A 22,402-nucleotide genomic window follows, 5' to 3' on the forward strand; every position below is an offset into this window, starting at 1 on the left:
CCCCCCTGCCCTTGTGTGGATGCACCGGAGGCTTCCGCACGGACCACCCACCTGCTGGCTCGCAGTTAGTGACCCCATTTAAGTGATAATATTTCTCCTCTTGTGTGCATCCCTCACCCATGAGCAACCTGAACGGTTTACTATTTTCTGTGGGTTTGGCTTGTACTTAGCCATGGGTGGGGGTGACTCCTCCTCGAGGTATTCTGTTCCCCGGTTGCCCCCAGGGAGTCAGAGAAGGAAGCATTCGTGCACATGTTGGGGATCTGGACCTCATGGATTTCCCTGAAAAAGCATTTTCCATCTACAGCAGATGAGGACTTGTAAAACTCTTCCCTTCATACCATTACCGTTCCCGACAGAGTCAACAACTCCCAAATACCATCCAGTACACAGAGTTGACGTTTCCCCCAACGTTTCTAAAAGAAAAATGCTTTTTTTTTTTTTTTTAGAGCTCTTTTGAGATCTACTTCAATATAACATTCGTCCCTTTAAAGTATATAGTTCAATAACTACGGGATCTTCATGGAGGTGTGCAGCCCTCGCCACAATCTAATTGAGAATATTTCCAGCAGCTAAGAAGGAACCCCATCATGTTGAGCGGTCGCTCCCCATCCCTGTGTCCCCCGTGAACAGTGGCTTCCAGGTCCATTCACATCCTAGCAGGCATCAGAACTTTATCCTTTTCGTGACCGAGTAATATTCCTCTGTGTGCGTGGACCGCTTTTGTTTTTCCGTCCATCCAGTGCGGGACGTTTGGGTTGTTTCCACTGTGGGGCTCTTGTGAGTAGTGCCGCTGTGAACGCACGCCCGAGGCCTTCTGTGCGCATGTGTTTTCGTTTCTTGTGCGTATATACCTACGAGCGGAATTGCCAGGTCGAATGCTGACTTGACACCGAAGTGTTTCTGAGGAGCTGCCAGACTTTTTCACACCGCACCTCACGTCCCCCCCTGCGGTGGGTGAGGGTCTCGGCTCCTCCACATATTTGCCAACACCTGTCACCGCCTCTCCGAGTGTGGCCGTGTAGTGGACGTGAAGTGCCGTGTCGCTTGTGGTTTGGGTTGGCATTTCCCTCATGCTGCGCGTCTTCTCAGATGTTTACTGCCCACTTGTGTATCTTCGTTGGAGAGACGGCTATTCACAACCTCTGCTCTTTTCAAATCGGGTTGTCGCTCTCATCGTTGAGTTGTAAGAGTCCTTTATAGGTCCTGGAGTCAAGTCCTTCGCAGGTACATGACTCGCAAGTATCTTCTCCCGTTCTTTTGTAATATACTTTTGCACAATTGCGATGTACCTTTTTTCAAATATTTTTTTAAAGTTTGCTTATTTCGAGAGAGAGAGAACAAGCGGCAGAGGGGCAGAGACAGAGAGGGAGACAGTCCCTAGGAGGCTCTGAGCTGTCAGCCCAGAGCCTGATGCGGGGCTCGAACTCACGAACTGTGACATCATGACCTGAGCCACAATCAAGAGTTGGACACTTAACTAAGCCACCTACGTGCCCCTGCAGTATATCTTTTAACGCAGCTGTCACAAGCTGAAATACTGGTGACCAGTATGGTCCCAATTCCTGAATTACTGGTGAAACAAATGGAGACAAACCACTCCAAATGTCACTCCTGGCTCTAGAAACTCCTCTGGGGCCAGATAAGGGCAGAGCCCACTAGGCAAACCCAGAAGAACCTTCCTTGTCTTGGGAGTGATTTGGCCGTAGTCGGACCTGAGGCAGCTTAGTAAACAAGCCAGAGGAGTGGCCTTAGTGCCAGGTTGAGACCGAGGAACAGCCTTGCACCCAGCTCTGTCATTCTCCCACTTGGTGGCCTGGATACGTCATTTAAAACATCCACACTGGGGCTCCTGGGTGGCTCAGCCCCGTCAGGTGTCCGGCTTCAGCTCAGGTCACGATCTCGTGGTTCATGAGTTCGAGCCCCGTGTCAGGCTCTGTGCTGACAGCTCGGAGCCTGGAGCCTGCTTCGGATTCTGTGTCTCCCTCTCTCTCTGCCCCTCCCCTGCTTGCACTCTGTCTCTGTCTCTCTCTTGCTCAAAAATAAACAAACATTAAAATTTAAAAAAAAAACAATTTAAGGGGCACCTGGGTGGCTCAGCCGGTTAAGCATCTGGGTCCAGCCCAGGTCATGATCTCATGGTTCGAGAGTTTGAGCCCGAGGTCAGGCTCTCTGCTGTCAGCACAGAGCCTACTTCGGATGCTGTATCCCTCTCTGCCCCTTCCCCGCTCATGCACTCTCTCTCTCTCTCTTAAAAACAAACAAAAAAAACAAAACTAAAAAGTATTTAAAACATCCAGACCTGGGCCACCTGGGTGACTCAGCTGGTTAAGCGTCGACTCTAGATCTCAGGTCAGGTCTTGATCTCAGGGTCATGAGTTCAAGCCCCCACGCTGGGCTCCTCACTGGGTGTGTAGCCTACTTAGAAATTCAAAAAATAAACATAAAACATCCCACCCTCTTTTCTCCACTGGTAATGGGAAGGCCTGCCCTGATAACCTCACATGATCAGTGAAGTGAACACGTGTCAGTGAAAGCATTTTGTCTGCTGGCCAGCGTCCTATGAAAGGAAGACGAACTAGGTGTCAAGTAAAATGTAGCTTTTTAAATTCTCCTCCCATCAGCCCCTCAGATCCTAGAAAGGGCAGAGAGGCCGTAGCAATTCGAGGGAGGAGAGGTCCTATTTCCTGGACTCAGCATTTGTTAAGATTTTTATGTATTTTTAATTTTTTTAAACGTTTATTACTGAGAGAGCAAGAGACAGAGCATGAGCATGTTGGCGGGGGGGGGGGGGGGGTGGTGGCAGAAAGAGAGAGAGACACAGAATCCGAAGCAGGCTCCAGGCTCCGAGCTGTCAGCGCAGAGCCCAACACGGGGCTCGAACTCACAAATCGTGAGATCATGACCTGAGCTGAAGTGGGACGCTTAACCAACCGAGCCACCCGGGTGCCCCTGAATTTAGCATTTTTTAATCCACAGTCACAGATCACGTCCTGAAAGAAGAGTTTCTCCAAAGGGCTGTTTATGAATAAAAATGGGTGTGTCCCAGAGAGAGGGGCCCCAAAAGCTGAGGCACCCCGTTCTACCGTGGCCCTTCATGCTGCTCTTTGTCTTTTAAATTTATTTCATTATGGTGAAATGTACAGAAAATTTACACAGGTTTACCATTTGCGATGGTACAGTCCCGTGGCATTTAGCGCGTTCACGCTGTCCTGCAGCCCTTACCGCCACCCCTCCCCAGAACTACTTCGTCTTCCCACACCCGATACTCTGTCCCCATTAAACACCCACTCGCCTTTCCCCCTCCCTCCGCACCCGCCCTCCTGCTTTGTGCCTCTGGGAATTTGTCTGTTCCGGGGACCTAATGTAAGTGAACTCACACAGTATTTGTCCTTTCGTGACTGGCTTCTTTCACTGAGTGCAGTGTCCTCAGAGGTCATCCATGTCACGGCAGCTGTCAGAATGTCCTCCCTTTTAAAGGCTGAGTGATATTCCACCGTATGGAGAGACCACACTTTGTGTATCCACTCACCTGTCAGTGGACACTGGGGTTGTTTCCACCTTTTGGCTGTCGTGAATAATGTGTTCCTGATTTTTTGTAAATACGTCATTCTCAGAAATCCGATGAAAAGTTTGCCACTGGGCCACGGAGCCTCGTGCGGGAGGCCACCCGCAGTAGTGTTCCCGGAGTGCCCGCACGCAGGAATGGGGCCGAGGTCTAGGGAAGGGCTTGCTCTGAAGGTGGAGCCCAGGGTTAGGGGCAAGGAGAGAGACTGGGGTGGCAGAGAGAGGGTGTCCCCAACAGGAGCGGCTTTAAGCACCTTTCGAACATCCGAGACGAATGTTGAAAATTTGGGGCTACTCGTGTCCCACTGGGAGGAGTGATGTCATGTCTGGGGGTGGTGTGTGTTGGGGAGGACACCTGCACTGGGACTCAGCTTTGTCTGGGACAGGACAGGAGCCGTGTGTTCACCAGTGGGGGGCGGGGGAGGGCTGAGTTGATGGATTCAGAGAGTGACACGGTCTCAGGAAATGGCAGAGCCCAGGAAGGGACGCTGGAGAGAAGCGTGGTTCATGGGGCACGTGGATGTTCAGGCCAAAGACAGTGCTCGCAGGAGGAGTTTTAAAGCACTTGCCTTGCCTTTTGGAAAACTCTAAGAAAGGCGTGACGGGAGACCCTTGGGTGTAGCCGTGTTTTGGTCTGTTCAGGATGCTGCAACCAAGTACCAGACCCCGTGGCTTACACACAACAGACATTACCTCTCACTGTCCTGGAGGCTGGAGGATGGAGATGTGGGTGCCCTCGCCTGCAGGTCGTGTTCCAGTGATCGCCCTCTTCCTGGTTCGCAGTCGGCCCTCCCCTCACTGTGTCCTCACGTGGTGGAAGGGGCCAGGGAGCTCTCTGGGGATTCTTTTAGGACAATAATCCTGTTCATGAGGCTCCGCCCTCATGAACCTCGAACCTCCCAAAGGCCCCACGTCCTAATACCGTTGTATTTGGGGGTTCAGATTTCAACATACAAACTTTGGGAGGGCCTCAGGCATTCAGACCACAGCACCAAGTGTGCATAAACTTTGGCTTTGGACACACCTACATCCAGTCGTGGCTCTGGGTCCGCTTTGAAATGTGTTTCTTTGGCTCGGTAAGGTTTAAACGACAGGACCCAAGTTGTATGCCTCCAGTGCTCTTCGGTTCTAAGATGCTGGGTTTCGCGCCATGCGGTCTTCGCCCCTGGAGTCCTGGTTGCTTCCGCGAATACCCTGGAGAGGGATGGGCCGATGAGGGGGACCAGGGATGAGGGATCATGCCGTCGCCTCTCAAGTGCCCCACACGAAGGCTTGGTAACCATCTGTTCATCTGAACTCTTCTAATGCGGGGAAGGAGCCCACCGGGGATGGTGTTTTCAGGGTGAAGGCGAGAGACACCTCTGGAGAGCACGCCCCTGTATGCTCACTTCCGAGGCATATACGGCACCAGGCAGATACTTCCCTGGGAAAGGGGTTCTGTTCTAGAAGAGGGCACAAGAGTGCCGTCCGATCCAGGATGTGGAGGAATCAGAGGTCACGATGACAGCGGAATGAGATACCTGCCCTCAGGAAGAAATCGGAGCTGAGAAGGAAGTTCTCTGACAGAGAAGTTTGCTCCTCCAGTAAGGGACCTCGTGAGGCAGGCGGAGGGGACGGGGTGTCTAGTTCTGTCCCAGAGGACTACTCACCCTGAGTGGGCTGAGGTGCTGAGTGGGAAGTGCCCCTCCCGAGGCCGATGTGCACCTGCTCCCCTTTTCATCTGGATTTTCCACTCAGGGCCAGACTCTACCCCCACGCCCCAGCGAGAACCCTCCCACGCTGTTCTGTGAAACTGTGGGACCGCTGTTCCCTTTGCAACAGGTGAGTTCTGTGGAAAGAAATAGCCCCTAAACCAGGACACCCATCTTTCTATGGTTTATTTATCTTCTTGGGAACTGCATTCTTATATTAACATCCAGCTTATTTGGTTTTCACTTTGATTTACAGTGTTGAGCAAATTCTAACCCACACAGATTATTGCAAATGCTAAGAGTTTTAACAGTTCATCTTACAAGATACTCTACTATTTTGCACAGAAAAGACAAAAGCAGCTTTGCCATCCGGTCTGCACATAAATAAGCTGGTCACATAAATCATTTTCATGTCTCTGATATGTTATTTTCTGTACTACATTTAAACATCTATTACAGCTTTAAAATACATATTTCAACTTTTTTTACTACGAAGGTTATTTTTTACATTGCGATACAATTCAAATACTATAAAATTCATCCTTTTAAAGTATATACAGCTCAGTGGTTTTTAGGGCATTCACCACGTTGCGACATCCTTTTAAAGTAGATACAGTTCCATTGGTTTTTAGTGTGTTCACAGATACCTTTCTGAGAGACACACAAGTTCCTTTTTCACGAGGAGTTAGCTGATCACACAGCTAGCAACGCTGCTGCAGCACAACTTGACCAGGAGACGGCTCGGGACCACGGAAGAGGCACTGAGCCAAGAGCCTGAAGACCCTGGTTCCGTTTCCAGTGTTCAGCTAGCCAGTTACTGAGCTCTAACAGGCCTACACCTCAGTTTCCTTGTGAGAAAATCAGGTGCTTAGACAAAATGCTCTCTAGTTCTCAGTTCTCCTCCGAGCTGTCCTTGTATACCTGGCAAGTGTGGTTCTGGCAAAGTAAAGGTGACCCCCCCAGAACTCAATGTTGCAGATTCTTGTTGGAAGCCTTGGACAGGACCTCCGGGGGGAAGAGGAAGCAGAGGGGTAACATCTGTTCAGGGTACCCCCCGCCCCCACCAAGGAGAGGAGCTTATCAGCCATCACACGAGAGACTCTCTAGGCTTCTTCTGGCCCTTCCCACCCAGCATCCTGGCTTCCTAGGCTCTCTCTGCAAATCCTCCGTCAGGACTGCCACCCCTTGTCACCCTCTGGGTGCTCATGCTGAACCTAATGTGGGTCTCTTGGACAGGACGGTTACGAGCACTCCAGTAGCTTAAGGATCCGCTCCTTGGGAGGCATCTCTGGCCTTAGCGACTGATGGCACAATCCCCAACGATGACCAAGAGCCTCTCTGGCCCAGCCACCTCCTCGTGGCAGAGTTTCAGGACCAACAGTGACAACAGTGTTTGGGGACCAAGATCATGGGTCTGCAGGTGAGATTCCCACCCCCACGTGGCATCTTTTATCAGGAGGCTTTCTAGTTCTAGGGGACGGGGAGGTCCAGGGCACTCAAGTTTGCAGCCATCTCATGGCTCCAGGGACAGTCTCATACCAGGTGGGACTGGACCTGGAAACGTCACACCTTGTCTCTGCAGGGTGTGGTCAGGCATCTGGGTTCTCCAGTTTCTGGCTGTGTTTCTCTGGAGCAGGAAAAGCTTGCTATACAGGGAGTCAGCCGACCTATCAGAGGCCTGCCTGAGGTTCTCCATTAGAGACAGCAGCCCACCGCCCTATGCCCTTTCCAGAGGTTTCCAACCCCTAAACTCCCACGTCACTGTTGAGCTCTCAGAAGTGTCCTCCCTCAGTTTCCTGGCCTGGTGAAATCCCTCTCGTAGCTTGACACACCTCTTCTCTGAAGCGTTTACCACAGCTGCGCTGTCACACTTGTGATTAACCTATCTCCCTAGAAAGTTTAGAAAAACTGTAGATGCGAGAGGAGGCAAGACATCTTCTCTCCACAAAGCTGCTGGCCACCCAGTCTCCCAACCCAGAAACTTCCAAGTCCTCTCTGCCTCTCTGCTCTCACCCCACGAAATCGTTACTTTTGCCTCCTGAATCTGTTTGGAGGCCACCCCGTCTTCCTCGTTTCCCGGACCCCTGCCTACTCCAGGCCCTGCCCTCTCACACCACTGCACCCCCCTGTCCTAATCTGCACCCACAAAGCAGGTCACGCCGAGCCCCGCCCCGTCCCTCCGTCCTCACCACTGCACCGGGGGCCCTTCGCCGCGGTGGCGCAGAAGACGGAGCGGGGAGCCGGGAGCGGTGTCTTCTCTGCGGGGCCAGGGATTTGCCTGGCGTAAGGGGTGTTTCCCCAGCGCCCCCTAGGACGCCCGGGCAGGCTCCTTTTGCCGAGCGACCCCGGTCGACACTTCCCAGCCGGACCCAGCTGCCACTGGCAACCTCGGCATAAGTGGGCGAGAATGGTGGGGGGGGGGCACCCCGACAGGACATACGTCCTCTGTTCCCGGGGCCGGCCGCCGCGAAGCCCTCTGGGAAATGTAGTTCCAGACGGCTCCGCCTCTAGCGCACGACGGGAGGCGTAACGCGCGTGCTTGCGTGGGACCGTTAGCCTCAAACTGAAGGACTGTCCTGGAGGCTCATTCACTCTTGTGACAAATCCTTATTGAATGCCTTCTACACGCCAGGCATCACGAGGTGCTGGAAGTACTGTTGTGAACCCAGACCATCTGCGGTCTTAGAAAGCCCAGTGTATTGGTGGAAACGGACATGAATCAAGTAATTGCACCAACAAATGTAAAACTGCAACTATAACTACTTAGAAAAACAAAACAAAACTGAGCAGGAATCGCGTGATGGGAAGTGACTGGGGAAGGCTCTACCTGAGAGAGGAAGGTCAGGTTCTCCCAGCTTTCTCCTGCTGTCATTTGATGGCAGTGATTCCTTAGATACCTCAAACATCTCCCTTAACCGTTACACACGTTTAAGTGTACTTTAAGGTAGACTTCATGATTATTCTCTGGCCCTTCGAGGAGATTGAGAATCTTTTTCTGAATTTTGCACCAATCATAGGTAGCTGGGCTTTAACAGCACACCTTCCAACCTTCCACAACGAGCCTGAGAATTCCTTCCTGTCTCCTCCTACTTCATAACACACCCTGCAATCCGGCCCTGTTTTCTGCATGCGGAAAATGTACATAACAATGGTGAAATAATCTAGGAAAAGTGCTTAGCATCGGAGGACCAGGCACAGAAACGAGTCTTTGGTTAGTGTTGGCCGTTTTCATCACTACTCCAATTGCCTGTCTACTCTGACTTGCCTGTTATTTTTGACCCCAGCCCGCAGCCTCTCTTCTTCCTACAGTATCCTGGTATCCTTTGGAGTCACCTCTTCTCTCCCACTTTGGACACGGGATACTGGTGGGGCTGACCCCAACCACAGCTCCAGGACAGTGCATGAGAACCAGGCCTGGCCAGTGTGCTCCATCCTCCCAGCCACAGTGGTTGGTCCAGGGATGGGCTCATGAGCCAGTTCAGTCAAGTGAAACTTAACTTCTAAGAGGAATGTGGAACTGCTGGCCAAGTTCCTTTTTGTTCCAGGGTTGTCAGGGTGACAGCAGTTCCCCTTCTGGTAATTTCCTGGGCAGCCTAGCCTGCAAGTGTAGGACCATTCTGCCTGCCAACTTGGGTGCTTACTCCTCCCCAACTCAGGGGCTCTTCCAGGATGGGAACGGTACAGGAAATGAAATGTTATCAGCCGGATCCCTCTGTGCCTGTGATCTGAGCTATTTTAATCACTAATGCTTTAGTCCCGAAAGGTTCAAGGCGGTAGGACACAGACCCAGCTCTTTCGTGTCTCCCTCTCTGTTTGTGCCGAACACAATTCTATTTGAAATTCAAACCACATTTACCTCACTTCCTTCAAATGTGGCTCGTAGCAGTTGTGCATCTTTGCTGAATTATTCTTGCCAGGCAATAGAACATCTTTAACATTTTATCCTGAGAACTGGCTTAGTCAAGCTTTTTGCTAAATTCCTTACAGCTTTTCTCGGCCACTGTTAAACCTCCTGCCTACTTGAACTGACAACACCACTGCCTATTCCCTTTCTTCCAGTCAGTCTTGTAGCTGTATCCAACAGCGTAAAAGTAACAGAGCCACAGAAATGTCCTTCTTTATGCACAATTTTAAGCACTTGCCACGTGTCTGGTCCCTGCGCCCACAGACATTAAAACATCCGTTTTTTGTTTTTTTTTTTTCAACGTTTTTTATTTATTTTTGGGACAGAGAGAGACAGAGCATGAACGGGGGAGGGTCAGAGAGAGAGGGAGACACAGAATCGGAAACAGGCTCCAGGCTCCGAGCCATCGGCCCAGAGCCTGACGCGGGGCTCGAACTCACGGACCGCGAGATCGTGACCTGGCTGAAGTCGGACGCTTAACCGACTGCGCCACCCAGGCGCCCCAAAACATCCGTTTTATAATTACTATTCAATTTGGTAATGGTAGGTAGGGATGCGGGGGGTGGTTACTGCTAAAAGAAAAAGTGTGTTAACAATTCTTAAGTAAAGAGCTTGGTGTATTTGAACTGAAAGTGCAGTTGGAGGGAGAGAGAGAGAATAAAGAAAGTGGCTGGAGTTGGCAGGGCAGTAATGGTTAGGAAGGTTGCATTGACTATTTTGGATGTTACCCTAAGGACGACGAGAAGCCAGTGGAAGATGTCAAGTCGGATGGTGACATGATCGGAGGTGTTGGCTGTGCTGGCAGAGACCGAGTGATGTGAGAGGTCGGAGGGCTGTTTCCGTCGACCTCAGCCAGTGGTTAAAGGTGGAGCCAGTGGAAACACAGAGAATCAGTCAGGTCTGAGAAACATTTCTGAGGTAGAATCCCCAGAACTTGATGATGGAATGCCCGAGTGGAGAAAGGGAGTGTGTTGGTAGCGTGAGCAATTGTGTGTGTGTGGCGCCACATACTGGAGGCAAACAGATCAAGGACTAAAAAGCGTGAGTTCGGGGTAGGGCATGTGCTTTGATGTGTCGGGGACATCCAAAGGAAGATGTCTCACAGACACTTGAATATAGGGATCTGGAGCGCAGGGAGAGAAGAAATCTGGGCCACACATAAAGCGACGTCTTCGCAGTCATAGGAGTGGCGAAGCTCGCTTGGCGGCGGGGGGACCCTGCAGTCAGGTGAGCCCAGGATACTCTAAAGAAGCACGTTAGAATTCGGCTGCGGGACACACAGAAAGCAGACGGAGACTGGCGCCGGGTCTAGCGAGAAGCACAAAGCGTCCCTTTCTACAAGCCAAGGGCACGCGAGCAAGGCGTGCCCGCAGCTTCGCGCTGTCAAAGCAGGGCTCGGGCCGGGGAGGTAGCGCGGGCTCCTCCCGCCCTCGGGGCGGTCGGTGCCTAGAGTCGCGGGGCAGAGAATCGTTCGGTCCCAGACAGTCACACCCGTGGCGCGGAGGGCAAGACCTGAGGGACCCGTAGCAAACTCTCCCGGGCCGCGGCCCAATTTCTGCGAAGACCACCCCGCGGTGAGTCCCGGGGGGTGGGTCAGGGGCCCCGCCAGGACAGCCGCCGCACGACCGCCACAATTCGCGCCACGGCCGCCCCGGGAGCGCGCAGCCGCGCCACCCGAAGAGGGCACCGGAAGTGAGCGCGCGACTTCCTGTTCCCAGCCCGGCGGGCCGCTCTAGCGCGTCTCATCTGGCTGCCATTCCCGCCGGCCTGCGCTCCTTGACCGCGGAGAGGCCCTGGGAGCGGAACCGCGGGAGGGCGGCTCGTACCCCCGGCGCTGGGCGGCCAGCACGAGGGCACTCCCCTGGATGCGCGGTCGGAGGTGCCGGACTCCGGACCGCCGCGGCGGGAGGGGACATCGAAGTCCTGGGCGGTCCCACGGTTCGCGCTGGAATTTTCCTTTGCGATTTTTACCCCCATTATTACGCGGCTCGAAGTCACTCGTTCACACTCCAAACCACAATCCCGCCAGTTTTCAAAATTCGCTGCCATGTAAAACCACTGCAGTGTAAAAGAAAAAGTTCACTTCATTGCATCATCAAGAACAGCATTTATTAGATGCCAAATCGCGTGTCAGATAGACAATCACAGCCTAGTGACAGCGTGCATTCTGGAGCTAAGAGTGATGAGAATATACCAAAATCTGTAAAATCAAAACATTAGACAGTACAAGTGCATACAACAAACATACTTCTGAGGTATTCAGAGGAACTAGAGATTGCAGCATTTTCTCAGGGTTATACAAATGTACATATATGTTATAGTACCTCCACCCCCCCACTCCCCCCACCCCCACCCCCGAGAGTGTTCATGAAGGAGGGATGTTGAAAACTAAAAGACAAAAAACCTGTAGTCAGATGGGCAGTGAAAAGATATGGGTAGTGATCATCCTGATATTAGTTCTCTCAGTCTACAAAACGAAAACAGATGAGTAGGCATACTTCAAATAAGACCATTTAGTTACTTTTACTTTTTAAACAGATGGCCAAAGCAAAAACACTTTACTACTGAAATCCTATAAAGACAACAAGCTTAATGAACAATTCAAAATAGACTATTTAGATAAACTATAATCTGCTTTGTACACATGTGCAGCACTGGCAGATTAAGCAAAATCTGGGGTATTAGACCCTATAACACGCTGCAGTCATCAGAACAATGCCACGTAATTACATGAAATCTCAGAAGTCAAAGACTCAAAACACCATTTACTGTGAAATGTAACTTGTTTTTAGTTGTAACTCCCTTTATACTGGGTTAGTCATTTTCTGTGTTAAATGGGGAGATGTGAATAGCCTATCAACTACTGTAACGAAGCTCTAAACAGAACTATTTTGAGTCCAACTCCTTTGGGATTAACAACTAAATTCCACCACTTCTTTAGTTATAAAATATAAACTGGACCTCTGAATTCTACTGGAATAATGCTGTCTGTAGCAATGATGGTTGTTAATGTGCCATGATATTCAGGCGATCACGTTAAAGACATGTTTGATACACATTTTTTTTATCCATCAACAGAAATCAAATTTGTTCAAAAGTCAATTTCTTCGTACGAAGTTCTCACCCTGCCTAGTATGTCAACGTCCATGCCGCAAAAGGTAGTGAACCGACCACTCCTAACGATGAACTCCTGCATATATTATTTTATCCAGTGTTTGTTAATACTAACATAGTTGGCTAATGTCTCTGACTTAATGACAAACTGCGAAATCTATCTCCATCAGTTGAGACTGTAAACGGAAGGGTAAAAAAGCCATCATCGTAAAAACAGCATGGATTTCATTGGTGAACTCACCCTTCCTTCCAACTCCTTGGGCTCAGAGCAGCGTGAATTACATCCAGCAAGTGTGTTTACGTGCAAATGCACAATAAGGCAACAATTGAAAATATGCCTCTTTCACAGTAACTGACACTCAAACTGGTTTTTCTTTTTCTTTTTTTTTTTTTTTTTCCTACATACTGGTCGTTAGCAATGGTTACTACACCACAAAGGCATTTTAATTACACTTCTGTGTGTGTTAATGTCTTTATAAAAATGCTATTTTTCTTATCAATTATGGAGGCTTGACATAATCTTACAAAGTCTAGAGAATAAACAAAAATGTAAAACCTGAAATTAATGGTGAAGGAAGCCTCATCTGGAAAGGGGACTTCCCACAGTGAGGTGCAGAACAGCACTTACAGCATAAAGGCTCACCCTCCCCCATACTGTCTTAGGAGCAAAGGAAAGGACGACAGCTTCCATGTCTTATGTCAGCCCCATTCTGCACAAGCGCCTTCTAAGATAGCCTTCCCTACTTCTTTCTGCAGCAACTCTGCAAGCAGGGGCTCCTTTCCCAGTTTCATTCCCCACCCCGCAACCCTGTTCATTCGGCTGAAACAGGAGAGCCCCTAATACGTGATAATGCTCCCACCAAAGGCGGAAGCAGGGGAGCTGGCAGATATTACTTTCTGGTGTTTAGCAAAGTACATCCCAAAGTTGGCTGATAAGAAATCCAACTAGAGACCATCTTTCTACACAATTCTAAGCTCCCCAGAGACTTGCTGAAGAAAAACCTGCAGATAACTTCACTTTTTAATTTAAGATCCGAAAGCCCCAGCGGACTGGTGTCTCGTATTGAGTGGAGACATCCAAAACAGAGAGTCAAACGTGACCCTGACATTCAGATCACAGGGTCTCAACTGTGGAGCTGCAAACAAGAAACAAGACCGACAAAAAGGGAGTTAGGAGTGAGCTGGGTTGGGGTCTCCATTTCCCTTACTCCCCAGGAATACTTTCTTGCCTCTGCACAGTGTTAAGAGCTTAGAGCAGCAGCCTCCATCATTTTGTATATTCAGTTCTCAACCTGCTGTCCTGTAGAAAAACCACATCTTCCAAGTACTACTTGCCTCAAGAGGCGTACTATTGCTCACGCGGTTTCCCAGTGACAACCCCATTTTAGTCAATGCCATACTTCTATAGTGTTTAAGTAGAGTAAGACCATTCTCACATCCTGATCAAAAGGCCATTTAAAAACAGTTTTGCTGATAGGTACACAGTTTTTCTTTAAAGCGAAATCGTGTATGAATGTATCTTTACAAGATTCCCTGATTCTTGAACATGAATGACCAACCCATTTAAGAATATCTTGCTCCAATATTTATATGTTAACGGCAGTATCTAAAGACTTACGTGGTGTCAGGTAGTTTGGTGAAACTCTTAAGCGTTCTCTGTACGTATTTTTCTTTGGAGATGAAGAGGACATTTTGTTTTTTAAACCAAAACCCAACTAAAACCATAAGGACTGTACTCTGTAGAGTCTGCAGTCTCTGATCTGATCACAGGGATGGGAATTTGAACCGGAAGTCTTGGGGAATCTTTCTTTTGCTTTATAACCATACATGTAAGTCAGGCTTGGGATAGAGCACAGGGCAGTGGAGGGGTTCTAGGATGCATGTGCACAGGGTAGCCTCCATGATGACCGCTCTCATCCACCCAGCTCAGCCTCCCCGGTGGCTTGCGGCCCCAACACAAAGCCAACACACAACAATACTGAAGAATGCACAACCTTTACCGTCAGAGGGACCCAAGGTTAAGTGCCGGCTTCAGTACATTGCTATTTTCGTCTTGGGCAACGTACTGACTTTGACTTTACCCTCTGTGGGCTTCAGTTTCCTCATTTATGAAACAAGGATAGCCCTTTCTCTGTCAGATTTATCCTGAAGATTAAATTAGATCATATACCAGGTTCACTAAACACCAGTTACTATTACTCATAGAAAGGCAGGTAATGTGCTTTGGTAGAGACTTAGAGGTAAATCCTTTCAGAGAGAAGCAAGTAACTTTCACTCAAGGCCAGGCACCAGAAAGGACTACAGTCAGACTGTCAAAACTCCTTGCAAATGAGTCAGAAAGGCCAGTGGCATCAGATCTCAGAATGGGAACTCCAAAGATACTAATCGGCATCATAACACCAACCTGTCCACCTATTTGGGAACTTTCCACACCAGAAATACAAGCTTCCAAACCACTTCAGAAACTAGCACGTGAAATATCAGCTCTCAGAACAAATGTTACATTCAGAGAGTTATAGTCAAAAAAAGCGTAACACAGAGATGCGTTACTTTCCTAGACACGAGATCTGCAGAACTGGCAAAAAATAAAACAAAATTCTTCTCCTTCCAGAAGTGAACTTACAAACCATGTAACAAAATTAAAACAACTCCAGCAAAACTTTCAGTTTAATGAAAACTGAATTAAAAAAAAGTTCTGTATCATTATCTGGCTCATCCAAATGGTACCTGAACAGCGAGTGAGTTACTGAATCCTGGCTTCATTCACTGGCTGTGACAATGATTATGCTTCCTCGGTTATAAAGTAGAAATCACAGTGCCCAAAGCAAGGTTGGGGTGCAGGGCACGGAATGCGTGTCACGCGTCTGGCATATAAAGGACAACTCCTCCCTGGTTTTGAGTACAGATACGGAAAAGCAGAGTAGGAATGCAAACTGGCTATATTTACATGGTGGTTTTCTTATGGGTTTGCTGATGAATAACGAGATGTCTATTCAACCTGAAACTTTTTCCCACACGTGGTACGTTTAAAAGGCTCCTCTCCTGTGTGGCTCTTCTGGTGGCATGCGAGCTCTGAGTCCAAAATAGAGCTCTTTGTACATGTTTTACATTTATGGGGCTTTTCCCCTCTGTGAATGCTCTGATGGGAAATAAGCTCAGAGACACGGAGGAAGGTCACTGCGCACTCGGGACATTTTAAGGGTTTGAATTTTGAGAACAAAAGCAAATTTTCTCTGCAGTCACCGCAGTGTTCAGCGTCGTCCTCACAGTCGTCCTCGTGGCCCTGCTCGGGGAGGACAGAGTGTGAGGGCTGTCCAAAGCACTTCACACACTGAGTGCACGGGTACCGGGTGGCTGACGTGTGCGTTTCCTCACGCGAAGCAAGATTTGTCTTCTGACCGAAACCTTTACAACAGTCGGTACATTCATAGGCTTTTTTGGCAGCGTGGGTTTTCTGATGCTGTGCCAACCCTGGGGGCCACAAAGAACCTCTCCCACAGATGCCACATGTGTGGGGCGTCTCCTTTATGTGGCTATTCATGTGCCGAGACAGATGTGAGTGCTGGCGGAAGCTGCTGCCGCACTCAGCACACTTACAAGGCTTCTCGCCAGCGTGGCTTCTCCTGTGTGTCCTCAGGTCAGCTCTGTGATTGAAAACCTTCCCACAGTCACCACGTTTATACTTCTTCTCTCCTGAATGAGTTCTCTGATGCAAAACAAGGTATGAATTATCACTGAAGCTTTGGTCACATTCAGGACACTTATACAAATTTTTGGCTTCTTCCCCAGAAAATTCAAGAATTTCAGAAAGTGCTGTAGTTTCTAGACATTGAGGTGGGTCTATTAATGGAGTATGGTTTTTGATGGTAACTAATAGGCTTTTGAACCTTTTCTTGCAAGCAGGAGTTCCACCTGATACTTTCCTTTCAGGGTCTCCACCTCCGGTCTCAGAAGATTTTTCTGGGTAATAGACAAGGGGCACAGCAATGGAGGAGTTTTCTGGGGCCAGTTCCTCAACTCCCATAGAGTCTAGATTTAACTGCTGAGTAATCTCAGTCTTGCCTTTCCCTCCTGCAGATAAAAACAAAAGAAAGCAAAACATAGACAGCACCCTCAGGTGGTACTGGGAAAGAAGCTAGTTACACAGAGGACCGAGAAACTGTGGACGGCTTATCCTAGAACCCAGACACTGATGCACTGTACAAAATCAGGCCAGCAGGCTCTACTGGCTTCCCCACGGATCCGGTGGTAGGTGAGCCTGTGAGGGGTGGAAGGAGAAAAGAGCTGTAACTAAGTCAGGGTCCAGTGGGATAGGAACTAAGGGCGCTCTTGGTACACACTGCCTACAGGGGGTTTCCAGTTAGTCTCCTATGTCTCCAGAACTTTTCATCATTTATGCGATCTCAAGTGACAGCTGAGCGACCACAACTGGAAGAGAGACTGGGGTTCATATTGAAGAGAGAAAAAGAGAGAGCAAGTAAGGATTGTTCTATCTAGCAGAGAAACACTGTGCTTATTACAAATAGTTTTATTGTCACTAGGAGAGTTCTTCAAAATTTCTTTACCTCTCCCCGAGGAAAGATCAATGTAGAGTGCCACGCATGCAGCAGCCAAATAAGAACCAGTCTCGCTCCTAGGATGGCTAACAGACCTTGGGCCTGCCAAAAAGCATTCCTTTTTAACATCTGTCCAAATATTCTTAATTTATAAAGCCAACATGTCAATGCAAAAAGAGTCTGTCCTTCTGGAGAAACAGCCCTATGATTGCCCCAGTGCACTGCCCAGAAAGGGTTTCTGGGTTGCAGTGCAGTGTAGGAATTCAAATGATACCCAATGGTTTTACTGACTCGAGGAGACCAAATTCAGGGATGCCGAGACGGCTAGGATTTGACAGCAAAATACTGGGGACGAGACAGGTGCCCAGGCAGAGCTCTGGGCATCTAGCTAGGGTCCCCTTAAGACTTTGGCTGAGTATTAGTCTTTAAGTGCATGTGAGAAAACTACCCCAGACTGGAAAAAGAATCATCAAAAAGGGACAGAACAAGCTTCAGAGTTCACACAATAGTTCAATAGTTCATGTTCCCCACCAGCCAAAGTGGAACACACAAGGCGTCGGGCAGTATCCTCAGAAAGACTGCGTGAGCAGCAGGTCAGATCAGCCCTAGACTAAAGGCTGCTCTGAATACACCCCAACAAAGCAAAAAGCAAGCCCTGAAAGGATCACACTGATCCCAAATAACTTAAATGCAAAGTCCAAAAATATTTTAAAAAGTACAACAAAAGCCAACATCCAACAACGTGAAACTGACAATGTCCAGCATCCAATCAAAAATTATTAGACAGGTTGGGGCGCCTGGGTGGCTCAGTCGGTTAAGCGTCCGACTTCAGCCAGGTCATGATCTCGCGGTCCGTGAGTTCGAGCCCCGCGTCAGGCTCTGGGCTGATGTCTCGGAGCCTGTTTCTGATTCTGTGTCTCCCTCTCTCTCTGCCCCTCCCCCGTTCATGCTCTGTCTCTCTCTGTCCCAAAAATAAAAATAAAAACGTTGAAAAAAAAAATTATTAGACAGGTAAAGAAGCAGAAAACTATGACCCACAAGTAGGAGCACAACCAATTAACAGAAACAGATCTAGAAATGACACAGATGGTAAAAATAGAAAGAATGTTAGAATACCTGTAACTCTGATATGATATAGTTCCAAAAGTCAATCCTAGTCAGAGACAAACACCACTCCGGCATGGGAACATTTCTGCATACAGCTCCCCTTAGGTGAAAAAGGCATAGCACCCCTTTAAGAGTAAATTAATTTTGGGGCACCTGGGTGGCTCAGTCGGTTGGGCGGCCGACTTCGGCTCAGGTCATGATCTTGCGGTCCGTGGGTTCGAGCCCCGCATCGGGCTCTGTGCTGACCGCTTGGAGCCTGGAGCCTGTTTTGGATTCTGTGTCTCCCTCTCTCTCTGACCCTCCCCCGTTCATGCTCTGTCTCTGTCTGAAAAATAAATAAACGTTAAAAAAAAAAGTAAATTAATTTTGAATCTTTAACAAATGATAGTAACCTACACTCATGAGGTTTTGCAAGTAAATCTGTAAACTCACTATAACAAATATTTGGGAAGATTAGTAGGTACTGCCAGGTTTCATCCAAAACCATAGTCACTGTATTAGATTGGATTTTTTGTCTTAAGAAATCATCTCGTCCTTTGAAAACCGCAAAGTTCTGTCATGCAAGTTCTTATCATATCCACATAGATCACCCAGAGATAGGTCCCACTGCCCCATACCAACATGTCAACGAGACATGAGATCCTGCTCCTAGAACTGACCAAAGTTCCAAAATGCAGGAAAAATAACTGCCTTACCCATCAAGGCCATCTCCTCGAAACCCTCCTGTGTAGTGTCTCTGCTGAGGGACCTCTGGACAGAGTGCTGACACACACACTCCTCTTGAGAAAAAAACACAGCCAGATCCTCAAACAGCATCGGTCCCTGAAACAACATTAGAGCCCATCTCAGGACAAAAGGCCCTAAGGCCACCCCCTCACTCAGTGTAGGCGGGGAAGAGCTAGAAACATCAGACCAAGGAAGAAATGGGCTTGGTGTCAAAGGTTCCTGAGTGCTGAGGATGATGTATAAATGGGTTCTGGGGGGGGGGGGGGGGGGGAGGGGGGAGGAGGGGAAGAGTGGTGTAAATCGCAAAGGAGTGAAAATAGACATAATTTTTGAGGCAGTGGTATAAGGACCAAGACGGTGAACTGTGAGAAGTTCTAGAAGAGATTTCTTCTCCTTGCTAGTCTCTCTCCTTACACATGACACTCACTGCTAAGCTCTCTTTAGAATCACATCCAGGCCTTGTCCTCCTTCGTTCAGTTTACCAGTGTTCTAAACCAATAGAGCCTCGATGTGATTAAGAATCACCTGGGGTTTTGTTTGTTGTGTTTGTTTGTTTGTTTTTGTATTTATTCAAAAGGTGTGGGGTGACCCTAGAAATCTTCAGTTGGAGCAACATTCCAGAAAGGCACTTTGAGATACTCATAGCCTTCACCAATGGGCCCTGCTCCCGGTTGGTGGTTCAGAAAGGTTTTGAGGAGCCATTTCTCCCAAGCGCCTGGTCTAGGAACAAAGACAGCTTGGTCAAAGGGCTTTTGGGGGATGAGGAGCCCTCCCACAGAAAGGGGCGTTCCTAACCCTCTTCCAAAGAAGGGCAGGTAGAGGCTGGAAAATATCGAGAGGAACGGGGACCCCGAGAAGGGACCTAGTCTTACCTGGGCCCCGGTTGTCGGGAGCGTGGACTCCATCTCGGGGTGGGGGTGGGGGAGGGGAATGCCTTCCTCAAGTCGACACACTGACTTCGGGACAGATCTGGGAGGAGAGAGAATAACCCCCCGAGGGGCCAACTGGCTGCACTCCCAGGGCTCCCTCGCTTTTCCAACCCCTTTAAAACCTGAGCCGACCGCTCTTCGTGGCTCAGCCTCGGAGGGGCCGATCCCGGGCCGGCCAGGTGCCACCTACCGCTGTGAGACTAACGATCCTAGAAAATCTCCCGTACCCGGAGAGAAGGAGCCGAGGCCGACGCCCCACTGACTCTCCAGACCTAGAGCCCGAGGCACTGCTAGATTCCCACGCTCCTTTACGTGGGAGCTGCCGGGAAAGCCTCCGGAAACGGCACGCCCCCTTGCGTTTTCGAAACCCTGCCCTGTGATTGGCCATCGCTGCCTCCGAAGGGGCAGTCCTTCTCGTGTGTTGACCAATCGAGCCCGCTAAGGGAGGACAGCTCTCTCACGGAGCGTGCTGGGAAATGTGGTTTTTCATCCATCTCTCGAAGCAAATATTTCCGGATCCGCTTCCTGAGTCTCCGGGGTGAGCTCCTGCCCGCTTACCTGCAGGCAGGTAAGTGAATAGGTAGGGTGTGAAGAGATAGGGTGATCCCAGAGCGACGTAACGTTTCAGGGAATAAAGAAAGCAAGACCGGGAGACTCCAGAACCCGAAAGACTGTCGGCCGTGAAATGTGGGTTCGAGCGGCAAGTGTCCCCTGTGGATCCGAAACGTCGGTGCGGACGGGGTGAGGTGAGGGAGTGGCCAGGAGTGCACGTCCTAGTCTCGGCCTGTGCAATAAAGTCCGCTGGATCTGGGACGGACTGTGGGGCGGTGGAATGAAAAGGGGTGTCTTCTGCGTGGACAAAGTTCAGATCAGCTTCGGCCGGTTACTAGTCTCGCATGCGATGTTTTCTCGTGACCTGTGGCTGCAGCCCAGCTGAGCCAGATCAAGCTCAGCCACAGCGAAGCTCAAGCGGGAATAGAGCAATAGGCTTGCTTCGTGAGACACGTATACCTCCGAATACCTCACATTCGTCCGGCCCCATCGCCACATAGTTTACACTTGACGGACTGGGTGCCGTGGTGTAGGGATTTGGAATTTAAAATTGAGCTCCTTCCCACGCTTTGCCACTAATTGCTTGGGTTACCTTGGTTAATATACAACTTTGCTTTTCTCAGCTTCGAAGAGCTCCGGATGCTTCTCCTCAGAGAGTGGTTTCAAGTAAGTTGTCCGTTTACAAAGGTGTCGATATACAAAGGTGAAAAAACAATTGAGATAATAAGTAATAGAAAATTCTGGGTAAGTCTCAGTATGTTTTCTTATTCTGGTGCCAAGCATGTGCGTGTAGCTAAAGGGTTCCTCAAGAAATGGTTGCATGGTTACCGCAACAGTGTCATTGGAATTGACAAAATAAGTAGTGGGAATGGGAGGAATATCAGCTAGTATGGTTTCAGTTGCAAGTAGCAGAAAACCCAAGAAAACTATGTTCAAGAGTAGGGCAGGTAAAGGTTGGTTAATCCAGTTTCTCGGTGACACCAAGGTCCCAATGCTTCCATGTTTCTCCTCTGCCATTCTTAGCATGTTGGCGGAGGTGACAATGGAATCCACATAATACATGCAGATGTGCAGTGTACCAGGTACCTACCCATCCCAAACCAGTCATTCTCAAGAGCAAAAAGACTATAGCTACCGTAATTGATTTTGATCAACCGTGGCTCACCGCCTAGCACTGGTGGAAGGACCCACCTTCCCCTGGCCTTTGACCCTCACAAAATCATGGCTCCGTCGGAAAAGAAAGAGAAAGCAGTAGAACAGATGTCGAATAGATAACTAAGAGCGTCCGCCACAAATGACATCTGTGGACAGCAAAGAGCTAGGCCTTCTGGGAATGGGTTACAAAAGAGGTATCTGGGGATCCCGGGAGGAAGGAGAAAGGTTGCGAAAGCAGAGGTGGAAGAATGAGAAGGACAAACTCAGCGACTCGCCAGACGGAGTCAAGGCAGAGATGTGCAAGAACAGCTGACAGCCTGGTACGCGGAGGTCTAGACTCAAAGCACATTCATCATAGAATCATGGTAGTGCTCGAGCAGTCGTCTTTCCCCCTCTTCCTTTGGGCTTTTATTTAACGCTATTCTTATATCAGGGATATCTCATTCGGGGCTCACATTCTCTTGATTTTGATTTCTGGCCCTTTCACCAAGAATAAGAGGCCCTCCTGGCCCTTTCCTTTGAACTTTGGTCTCATTACAAAGATACAAGCACAGTTTCCAATGACCAGAAGTGAAACTGTGGAATTAACTCAATGAATAACCAGAGAGAGAGGGCTACCTCTGAAGTGGGAGAGGAAACAAAATCTTCCCTAGACCTTCTAACTACCAGAACTATGCAAGTAGATCAAGAAGGGAGCTTGAAAGCTTGCGGGGCAGCTCTGTGGCTCAGTGAGTTAAGTGTCGGACTCTTGATTTCAGCTCAGGTCATGATGTCACGGTTCATGGATTGAGCCCCGTGTTTGGCTCTGCACTGACAGTGCAGAGCCTGCTTGGGATTCTCTCTCTCCCTTTCTCTCTCTGCCCCTCCCTCGCTCATGAGCCTCCCACCCCCCATTAAATAAATAAACATAAAAAAATTTTTTTTTTGGTAGAGCACAAGCAGGGTAGGGGCAGAGAGAGGGGGACAGAGGATCCGAAGCAGACTCTAAGCTGATGGCAGCAAGACCAATGTGGGGCTTAAACTCACGAACCATGAGATTATGACCTGAGCCGAAGTCAAAATGCTCAACCAACTGAGCCACCCAGGTGTCCCAATAAATAA

General features: G+C 49.2%; 1 protein-coding gene and 2 long non-coding RNA genes across 5 annotated transcripts; 1 reads left to right on the forward strand and 2 right to left on the reverse strand.

The window, feature by feature from the left end:
- Nucleotides 1-5,429: 5,429 nt before the first annotated feature.
- On the reverse strand, nt 5,430-9,291 carry LOC128774732 (uncharacterized). The gene is made up of 2 exons (XR_008419163.1): nt 7,448-9,291; nt 5,430-6,904 (listed from the first exon to the last, which is right to left on the reverse strand). It is a non-coding gene; the product is annotated as an uncharacterized LOC128774732 (long non-coding RNA).
- Nucleotides 9,292-11,249: 1,958 nt separating this feature from the next.
- On the reverse strand, nt 11,250-19,983 carry ZNF597 (zinc finger protein 597). Of its 3 annotated transcripts, none has more exons than XM_019468386.2 (4): nt 19,822-19,983; nt 19,538-19,634; nt 18,635-18,761; nt 11,250-16,347 (listed from the first exon to the last, which is right to left on the reverse strand). In XM_019468386.2, exons 1-4 carry the CDS (start codon nt 19,980-19,982, stop codon nt 15,266-15,268), a joined length of 1,467 nt encoding a protein of 488 aa, XP_019323931.1. In that variant the 5' UTR covers nt 19,983; the 3' UTR covers nt 11,250-15,265. The 3 variants fall into 3 exon arrangements, with proteins under 3 accessions (XP_019323931.1, XP_019323932.1, XP_019323933.1); XM_019468387.2 differs by having other exon boundaries at nt 19,785-19,896; XM_019468388.2 differs by lacking the exon at nt 19,538-19,634 and having other exon boundaries at nt 19,822-19,918.
- LOC128774733 (uncharacterized) lies at nt 19,933-21,417 on the forward strand. The gene is made up of 2 exons (XR_008419164.1): nt 19,933-20,162; nt 20,770-21,417. It is a non-coding gene; the product is annotated as an uncharacterized LOC128774733 (long non-coding RNA).
- Nucleotides 21,418-22,402: the final 985 nt, after the last annotated feature.

This window comes from Panthera pardus, unplaced genomic scaffold (genome assembly GCF_024362965.1).
Source record: "Panthera pardus isolate Hobbes unplaced genomic scaffold, ASM2436296v1 HiC_scaffold_4, whole genome shotgun sequence".
In the NCBI taxonomy this organism is placed as follows: domain Eukaryota; kingdom Metazoa; phylum Chordata; class Mammalia; order Carnivora; family Felidae; genus Panthera; species Panthera pardus.

Excerpts from the sequence above, each read along its gene's own strand:
- ZNF597 (XM_019468386.2), bottom strand. The coding sequence starts at position 19,982 with ATGGCCAATCACAGGGCAGGGTTTCGAAAACGCAAGGGGGCGTGCCGT. Across the intron at positions 19,635-19,821 it reads CCTCGGCTCCTTCTCTCCGG|ATCTGTCCCGAAGTCAGTGT; the intron begins GTACGGGAGATT and ends CTCTCCTCCCAG. Across the intron at positions 18,762-19,537 it reads TCCCGACAACCGGGGCCCAG|GGACCGATGCTGTTTGAGGA; the intron begins GTAAGACTAGGT and ends ATGTTGTTTCAG.